This window comes from Mobula hypostoma, chromosome 21 (assembly GCF_963921235.1).
Source record: "Mobula hypostoma chromosome 21, sMobHyp1.1, whole genome shotgun sequence".
NCBI classification, from domain to species: Eukaryota; Metazoa; Chordata; class Chondrichthyes; order Myliobatiformes; family Myliobatidae; genus Mobula; species Mobula hypostoma.
Window position 1 is genome coordinate 58,156,647 of NC_086117.1, and position 10,211 is coordinate 58,166,857.

General features: G+C 43.2%; 1 protein-coding gene across 15 annotated transcripts in view; it reads left to right on the plus strand.

Annotated features, from left to right (window-relative positions):
- The window catches only part of fbrsl1 (fibrosin-like 1), a 1,030,575-nt gene extending 1,020,745 nt beyond the window's left edge, over positions 1 to 9,830 (plus strand). For all 15 annotated transcript variants that reach the window (XM_063074086.1, XM_063074090.1, XM_063074091.1 and 12 more), the window contains 2 exons: positions 2,588 to 2,813; positions 7,196 to 9,830. In XM_063074086.1, coding sequence (XP_062930156.1) covers positions 2,588 to 2,813; positions 7,196 to 8,426 — 1,457 coding nt within the window. In that variant the 3' untranslated portion in view covers positions 8,427 to 9,830. The remainder of the gene's footprint in view (positions 1 to 2,587; positions 2,814 to 7,195) is intronic.
- The last annotated feature ends 381 nt before the right edge of the window (positions 9,831 to 10,211 follow it).

Below are 10,211 nucleotides of genomic sequence, written 5' to 3' on the forward strand. Positions count from 1 at the left end.
ATTTTTTGTCTGGGTTGAGTATGTCACCTCCATTGGGTGTCTCTGTTTATAACCCAATTACAAGTGCTAGACTTGTAATGGCATTAAAAACTGAATTGATAGGGTGGTTGTGAAGGCGTACGGTTTGTTGGCCTTCATTAGACAGGGATTGAGTTCAAGAACCTTGCATATTGGTTAGTATCAGTCTTCCTTTATGTATAATCTTTCATAAATTCTATTCTATATCTTAATTTTCCTGTAAATGCCTGCAAGAAAATGAATCTCAAGATAGTATATCGTAACATATATGTATTTTGATCATTTGCTTTGACTTTGAGGCATCAGGTAATGTTGCAGCTCTATAAAGCCACATTTGGAGCATTGTACTTAGATCTGGTCCTCTCACAACAGGAGGAATGTGGAAGCTTTAGGGAGGGTGCAGATGAGATTTACCGGGATGCTGCCTGGATTACAGATGGTGTTTTATGAAGATAAGCAAGCTAGGGCTTTTCTCTTAAGAGCGAAGGAGGATAAGAGGTGACTTGATAGAGGTGTGCAAGGTGGTAAGAGGCATAGAGTGGCCAGCCTGAGACTTTTCCCCAGGGCAAGAAATGGCTAATATGAGGAAGCATAACTGTAAGGTGATTGGACAAAAGTGCAGGTGTATGTCAGAGGTACGATTGTTTACACTGATTGTGGTGGGTGTGTGGAACTCCATGTCTTGGGTGGTGACAGAGGCAGTTACATTAGGGACATTGATGGCACTCTTACATAGGCAAATGGATGTTAGAAAAATAGAGGACTATGTAGGAGGGAAGTGTTAGATTGATCCTGGAGTAGGTTAAAAGGTTGATACAATACCATAGACCAAAAAGCCTGTGTGTGCTGTACTGTTCCATGTTTTAAGAATGGGATGATTTGGCAGATGAGTGTGTGGCTGAAAAATTAGTTCAGGGGGCAGGGTTTCAGATTTCTGGATCATTGGGATCTCTTCTGGGGAAAGTATGACCTGTACAGAAAGGATGGGTTGCACCTGAACCTAAAGGTGACTCATATCCTTGCACGCAGGTTTACTAGAGCTGTTGGGGAGGGTTTAAGCTAATTTGGCAGGGGGATCGGAAACTGAGTGATAGAGCTGAGAGTGGGGTGATTGGTTTACAAACAGAGGCAGTGTGTAGTGAGAATGAGGAAGGACAGGCAGATGGTAGGGCAAAATTGCAGTCAGTGGGATGAATTAAAAGTGTAAGATGGGGGTAAAAATCAAAAAGGGTGATGAATTCAAGACTGAAGGTGTTATTTAAAAATGCAGACATGAGGAATTCTGCAGATGCTGGCAGTTCAAGCAACACATACAAAAAATGCTGGTGAACGCAGCAGGCCAGGCAGCATCTATAGGAAGAGTAAACACGAGGAAATCTGCAGATGCTGGAATTTCAAGCAACACACACAAAAGTTGCTGGTGAACGCACCAGGCCAGGCAGCATCTCTAAGGAGAGGTACAGTCGACGTTTCGGGCCGACACCCTTCGTCAGGACTAACTGAAAGAAGAGATAGTAAGAGATTTGAAAGTGGGAGGGGGAGATCTGAAATGATAGGAGAAGACAGGAGGGGAGGGGTGGATCAAAGAGCTGGCCCCCCTTCTCTTTCTCCCCAGGCTTCCCGTCCCATGATCCTCTCCCTTCTCCAGCTCTTAGATCCACCCCTCCCCTCCTGTCTTCTCCTATCATTTCAGATCTCACCCTCCCCCTCCCACTTTCAAATCTCTTACTATCTCTTCTTTCAGTTAGTCCTAACGAAGGGTCCCGGCTGGAAATGTCGACTGAACCTCTTCCTAGAGATGTTCCCTGGCCTGCTGCATTCACCAGCATTTTTTGTGTGTGTTGCCTGAAGGTGTTATATTTGAATGCACTAGGTATATGGAACAAGGCAGATGATCTTGTAGTGCAGTTAGAAATTGGCAGGTATGATGTTCTGGGCATCTCTGAGTCATGGCTGAAAGAAAATCATAGTTGGGAGCTTAACATCAAAGGATACACATTGTTTCAAAAGGACAGGCAGGTAGACAGAGGGGACGGGTGGCTTTCTTGGTGAAAAGGAATGAAATCCTTAGAGGTGACATAGAATTGGAAGAAGTAGAATCCTTGTGGGTAGAGTTAAGAAACTGCAAGGGTAAAAAAAACACTTGATGGGAGTTGTATACAGGCCTTAGAACAGTAGCCTGGATGTGAGCTACAACTTACAGTGGAGGTAGAAAAGGCCAGTAAAAGGGGCAAAATTGTGATAGTCATGGGGATTTCAATATGCAGGTAGGTTGGGAAAATCAGGTTGATGCTGGATCCCAAGAAAGGAAACTTACAGAATGCCTATGTGATGGCCTTTTAGAGCAGCTTGTGGTTGAGCCCACTAGGGAAAGGCAATACTGGATTAGGTGTTGCTTAATGAACAAAATTTGATTAGGGAGCTTAAGGTAAAGGAACTCTTAGGATACAGTGATCATAATGTGGTAGAATTTACTTTGAAATTTGAGAAGGCAAAGCTAAAATTGGATATATCAGTGTACAGTGGAGTAAGGATAATTTATGATTTCTTTTATGATCCACTTACTCAGCTTCCAATAGCATGTTTGGTCACAAAGAAGGTTCAGGCATACAGAGCCTCAACAATGCTCATGAACCATGGAACCGGCTCCATCGAACGCCACCTTCATTTCCAACACCACCTCAATGGCCAAAGGCAGGAGATTCAGAACGAAGTTCCTCAGTAACTAATCACGACAGAGATCGAGATTTGGAAAAAAGAGAAACGTCACTAAAAAGTGACAGAGAGAAAGAAAGGTACATATTCTTCCCTATTTTTAATCAGTGTTTCCATAACTTGCTTTCAGTGGTTTCATTCACTCTGCTCTGTTCTAGAAAATTATAAATAAATCCCCTTGCGTGTTTGCCTGCATCCCTTTACTGAACTGTATTTCAAGGATGAATTTGCACAAATCAGGTGTCCAAGTAGCCTTAACATTCAAGTGTATAGGAACTTCTTGAAAGGATTTTAACTGTGGAAAAGATCATAACATGCCTTGATCGAATCCCTGGGCAATAGTCAGGCTGCATTTACAATTTTCTCAGCAATAATCAGTTAGAGTGTCTGTTTAGGACAGCAATGAGATCCTCCATCTCTGGTGGTGTTCAGGGCTTCCTTCATCATGTCAGTAGCTTCCTCTCAGTTTTCACTACTGTCAGTCATGCAAGTCCCAGGTGCTGATTTGGGTATACTGTCACACTCAGATGTAGAAGGAATCTTCATTGCTGTTTTTGCAACCTTTTTATTTGACCAATCAGGGTTGTTAGCCCTGGGCTGAACCCCCAGACCTGGAGGACCAGCCGTCCACTTTTAGTCTGGCCTCTACCCTTTGACCTGTTTGGCATGGGTGACCATACCAAGAGCCAAAGCATAAAGCCTCGACTCCAGCCAACAAGCTTTCAAACTCAATGACAAGGCTATGGTCCTCTTGGAGGTCAGCAGTAATCAGCAAACCCTAAACGACAGGAACTCTTCACGCTTCAATAGCCAACTTGGCATTTTAAAGCTAGTTACAATCCCTTGGGTGAAATCCTGAAATCAACATAGAATGCAAAGAGAAACCAAGTGGCCATGTTCAGTTACTGAGGACTGGCCCATCCATGGCAATCAAGCCCTCATGGGATTACTTAGCAATTCTGTCAGTCTATTGCCAATGTAGCAGAACCTACTTGTTGGAAGGCCAATGATATGCTGCTGCATGAGATCAATATTCTTCTGCATTCTCAGTGGTGAATGGGGAACAAGGGTGTTTTGGGTCCGGACGTAATTTTCTTTTCCAATTCTACCTAGTAAACAGATACAGTAATTGTTTCTTAGTAGTGTGAAAAACATAGCAGCCAGTTGGAGTGTCCAATAAGTTAACGCTGCCAGCAGCCAGTAATGACCAGATGTCCATGTTAAGACACAGTGATGCAGCATGTTCCAACATTTGCACTGAAGGCAGTCTCCCAAGCAGGCTTATTTCAGACTGTGATTTATCATTAATGGATATTAACAATATTGGAATTCCTTTCCTCAAAGAAAAAGGTCACGCAGTCCAAATTTATTTTTTTTTATTTGGAGCAGGAGTTCCCAACCTGGGATCCATGGAGCCCTTGGTTAATGGTAGGAGTCCATGGCATAAAAAATGATTTGAAACCCCTGATTTAGAGATACAACATGGTACCAGACCCTTTTGGCTTGACCAGCCCACACCATCCAATTACACCCACATGACCAATTAACCTACTCACCCATACATCTGTGGCATGTGAGAGGAAACCCATGCAGTCACTGGCACAGTGATAGCATTGTGCTAACCACTGCACTACCGTGCCGTCCTGTCTTAAAGAGAATTCAGAAATGAAAAGTTTAAGCTCAAGCCTCATGAAATGCAAATCTCAATTCCAAGGGAGACATTTTGTTTGAAACTGCAGCATCGAAGGAGCCTATTCAGCCCATATGTCTCTGCTGGCTCTTTGAGAGTTCTTCAGTTCATTGGAATCACCTACACTTTCCCTATTGCCTTACAAAGTTTTCCTTTTCAATATGTGCCCATCTCTTTGGAAGGTTGCTATGATAATCTGCCTTTACTAACCTCACAAAGGCAGGGAATTCTGGTTCATAACTCGTTACATTCAAAAAATCTTCCAATCATGCCTGCCCAATTGGTTTCTTTCCCTTCCCTGTATTTCTGACAAAATGATTATATTAAACCCTAAATCAAGTTCAGATATAGTAGATTCCGATTAATTGGGACCAGTATATTTTGGCCCAATTAGCCAAATTTTCATAGAAATAGATAAAAAGGTGTAAAAGTGTTGAACTACTATTTAACTGAGTAACAAGTTATGTATTTAAATGAAAAACAGAACAAATTAGAAAATTATCACAGTACTGTAAAACTGTTCCAAATAGTCATCAAGGAGGAATTATGCTGTTATTTTGATTGGAAATGAACAAATTCAGCACAGACACCTAGAGTAATTGTACACCGCCTTCATACGATTTTTGATAATTTGATCCTCCAAATCTTCATTTTCATTGTAATATTTAAGATGATTGTCGATACTTTCAAATTCTTTAAAGTTCTAACTTGTTGAAGTGGTGAAATTGTTTCATTTTCACTCTCGACCATTTCTGGCAACTCTAAGCTTGAATACTCAAAACCGCAGTGGGCAAAACAGTTTCGAATTGCCTTGTTCCTTATTTCTGGATAACTATCAGTGACAAAAATCACTGCTTTTTGAACACAAACATACACAACAAATGGTATTTAAAACCTGTTCACGGTGTAGTGTCAAACGGTACATAAGTGCACATGTCTAACACTGATTAGAAATTGTTCCATGGCAGTTTCCTGCCCCAGTGAAATCACTGTGTCCCAAATTAACGAAGGGAGTCCTGGCTATTTTCTTGATTAGTTTTTGTTCTTTAAGAGATGGCCCAAAATACCCCAGTGTTGTTCCTCCAACCTGAGTGTGGCTTCATCTCGACAGTAAAGGAGGCCATGGGTTGACATGTCGGAATGGGAATGGGATGTGAAATTAAAATGTGTGGCCACTGGGAGATCCTGCTTCCTCTGGCGGACAGAGTGTAGGTGTTCAGCGAAATTTTTACATTACTTGTAAAAATGCCATCCCCTTCTCTCAATTCCTCTGGCTCCGCCACATCTGCTCTCAGAATGAGGCTTTTCATTCCAGGACAAAGGAGGTGTCTTCCTTTTTTAAAGAAAGGGGCTTCCCTTCCTCCACCATCAACTCTGCTCTTAAACGCATCTCCCCCATTTCACGTACATCTGCTCTCACTCCATCCTCCCGCCACCCCACTAGTGATAGGGTTCCTCTTGTCCTCACCTACCACCCCACCACCCTCTGTGTCCAACATATAATTCTCCGTAACTTCCACCACCTCCAGTGGGTTCCCACCACCAAGCACATCTTTCTGTCCCTCCCACTTTCTGCTTTCTGCAGGGATCACTCCCTATGCGACTCCCTTGTCCATTCGTTTCCCCCCCCCATCCCTTCCCACCGATCTCCCTCCTGGCACTTATCTTTGTAAGCGGAACAAGTGCTACACATGCCCTTACACTTCCTCCCTCACCACCATTCAGGGCCCCAGACAGTCCTTCCAGGTGAGGCGACACTTCACCTGTGAGTCAGCTGGGGTGATATACTGTGTCTGGTGCTCCTGATGCGGCCTTCTACATATTGGTGAGACCCAACGCAGATTGGGAGACCGCTTCGCTGAACACCTATGCTCTGTTCGCCAGAGGAAGCAGGATCTCCCATTGGCCACACATCTTAATTCCACATCCCATTCCCATTCCACTATGTCAATCCGTGGCCTCCTCTACCGTCCAGATGAAGCCACACTCCGGTTGGAGGAACAGCACCTTATATTTCGTCTGGGTAGCCTCCAACCCGATGGCATGAACATTGATTTTTCTAACTTCCGTTAATGCCCCTCCTCCCCTATCCTTATTTATTCATTCATTCATTCTCTTTCCCTCTCACAATAACTCCTTGCCTGTTCTCCATCTTCCTCTGGTGCTCCCCTCCCCCTTTCCTTCTTCCAAGGCCTTCCATCCCATGATACTCCCTCTTCTCCAGCCTCGTATCCCTTTTGCCAATCAACTTTCCAGCTCTCAGCTTCATCCCTCCCCCTCCTGTCTTCTCCTATCATTTCAGATCTCCCCCTCCCCCTCGCACTTTCAAATCTCTTACTATCTCTTTTTTCCGTTAGTCCTGACGAAGGGTCTCAACCCAAAATGTTGACTGTACTTCTTCCTATAGATGCTGCCTGGCCTGCTGTGTTCCACCAGCATTTTGTGTGTTTTGCTTGAATTTCCAGCATCTGCAGATTTTCTCCTGTTTGCGTTTTTAAATTCACTGTATTTGTAAGTTTTAAAGCTTTTGCATAATTGCATGATAGAATGTTAATTTGGTTATTTTCAACTTGGTAGCTGTAACAGAGAAAAATCAGATTAATATTCTGAAGGTGAAAAACACAATATTTTGCAATAAGAGTATTTTGACTACTGGATATTGGAAGGACTTTATGAGACAGTCCCCAGATTCTTGAGTTCAATAGTTCTAGACTAGTTAACTAGATTGCTAAATTTACTTACAATAATGTGTTTTCAAATGTATTTTTCTAGAGATGGAGTGGAGAAAAACAGGCACTCCAACAGGTCGTCACCAGCATCTGCCCCTGTTAACCACCAAATCAATAACCTCCTCCACAGCAGCAGCCGAAGCCTGAATGATCCCACGAGGCACCATGGCACTACTGAGCGAGATCGATCAAAGGAGTTGGAGAGAGAGCAGTCGGACCCATTGAGAGAGCTACCTGGCACCGAGCATAAGATCAAGGAGAATAGGTCACCAGTCAAGGAAAGTCAAGGCCATGAGAGGAGGCTGTCAGAGGACAACACAAAACCAGTGGTGAGGCCCAGTTCTCCGTACAACAGAACTGTGCTGAATGATAACATGAAGCTCACCAACTCTGTCAGCAAAGACAGTGATAGGAAAGCAGAGGCCCCTTGTGACCATCCGAAAATAAAGAATGACGTAAAGATAAAAGAGGAGCGAAAGGAGGATAACGAAGTGATGGTGATAAGCTCAGACTCTTCACAGCATCCTAGGAGCAGCGAGCCACCTCACCATACATCCCTACATGGGCTTCCACTTGGCCATTCTGTGGGCCCCATGCCCATCACGATGGGTAGCATCCATCAAATGAACAACATGAATGTGCTTGACCGTGCTCGCATGGTGACACCCTTCATTAGCATGAGCCCGCTGGCGGGAAGAGAGCGGCTGCCCCACCCAGGGTTCTCTTGGGATCCCGTCCGAGACCCTCTGCGAGATGCCTACCGGAGCTTTGACCTGCACAGGAGGATGGAGTTCCCTCTGCGCACCGATCCCATGCACAGGTTCCCCACGGCGGCCGGTTTCTACGAACACGACCGGTCGTACAGAGACAGGGAACCTCATGACTACAACCATGAGCATGTGCTGGAGGTTAGGCGGGAGCAGGAACGCATACGACACGCTGATGAAAGAGAACGCTTGCACCTACGGGAAGAGTTTGACCGTGCCAGGCTACACGCCTTGCACACATCAGCCATGGACAGTCACTTGGCACACGTGCCATCCTTTATGCCTCATTTAAGCGGAATGCACTACCCAAGGCTAAGTCCATCCACTGCCAACCACAATGGGATTTTGAACAGGACCCCACCAACAGCAGCATTGAGTGCTCCACCTCCTCTGGTACCAGCTGGCAGTGCGCGGTCTGTATCTCCCCGAAGGACTACCCCACTCACTAACACAGAGTCTCGGGACTACTCCCCTTCACGTAATCCCAAAGAAGTTGAGGCACGGTAGTTCTTAAATGTGGAGGGAACTGTCCTGTGTGAGATCCTTCGATTCAAACAATGCACTGCAAGAAGAGAGAGTGTAAATTTATAAAACTGAAGCACAGTTGGGAAGGTTGAACTTTGATACCAGAAGATTGCTTATAATTGGAATTAATATATTATCAATTATAGATCTCTAGATTTCTTTGTGCAGAGAATTCTGAAATCATGTTTGTACATTTTTCCAATATTTGAAATCTAATTTGTATGGATTTGTAATTTTATTGTTTCATTTTTATTAGTTTGCTTTTAAGTTTTGTGTTCAGTTTCCAGCCGTTAAGGCCTCAAAACTATTTTAATAATACCCAGGGTTGCAATGGTATGATTTGTCAAGATACCAATGAATCCACTGTGAGGTTCCATATTGAGGCCAAAAAAAATGACTTTCCTTTCTTTGGTTCCCAGAAACGTCTGTGTACTCTGAGAAATGTACAAATCTGAATTTGTTTTGCCTTATTAACGATTACAAGATATGCAGAAGAGGTCCATGTGGTTCCTGTAAAAAATGTAAATACTTTGTTGATACTCAGAACATGCTAATTAAATTCTTTACTTAGGTAGCCTTTATAAAGGGTTTCTGAAACCAGAGATGCTCACTGGATATTTATAACACAAAATTATTCCTATAGTGTCACGTGGAAGTGTGCTTAACACTCAGTTTCAGAAAGCATATTCAGTTCAACTATGCAAGAACCGCAGGCAGGTCTTTCACAAAGGCTGCACATCCAAACGAACGTCAACACGTTGGGGGAACACGACCACCTGAAATGTTGGGAGCAGGGGAGGGGCAGAATAAAAGTCAATTCCAAGGTTCAAAACAAATTGTGTTTGCAAAAGATGAGGAGGGTAGGGGTGGAGAGGGAGAGCAGAAAATTACTGGACCAATAAGGCACCCAGTTCAGAGAGAGACTTAATTTCTCAATCCACAACACAGACAATAATAACAGACATTGTATTGGGCAGAAATTCTTAGCAACAGGCAAGGACATTCAGTGTGGACCTTGTGTAATTGTGCAGTGTTTTTATGGAATCTGTATACAAGACAAAGTAGTATTTTAGGAATCAAAAATCTCACAGTAACATTTCTGATACAATACTGTTAGCAAACAAAGTCCTTAAACAAATGTTTCTTGCAGTGTGGTTCTGGGTGAACTGCTCTGCGTGACTCTTTATTTCTTGGTCATATGTAAATTTTGCCATGTTTTACTTGCCGGACAAAAAAAAAAGCAGCATCTGTGTTTATATATCTGGGCTTTCACTCTGTAGTTCATACATCAGCTGCCATTTCCTCCTTTCTGCTCTGTACTTTGGTTTTTCTGTATTTTAAACAGACTTGATTCCTGTAGATCAATGAGACAAAATACAGCATTGATTTTGGACAAAGTGGTTGTGTGTTTGTGATCATACTCGCTGAACAACTTGAAGGGTGGGCTGCTAATGCAAAATCATTGATTATTTCTGCAGCAGTTCCCTCTACCTTTGCAGAGAGGTTCATCAGCCTGTTCCAACACTGGTTCTTCAAGCCAATGGAAAATCTCGAGAATGAAATTTGCTCTTGCTTCTTGGACTATTATTCCTGTGAAATTATGTAGGCTTCATATTTGGAGGCCATCTTCCCATTTCACACTTGGAGCCATATTGTAGATCTCTTGACAGTTCTTTCAATGCAATTTTAACATACCTGTTAACATTCTCCACTGAAATCTCGTGTAAATTTTTGACAGGTTTAACACCAAGCAAATATTAGAACATA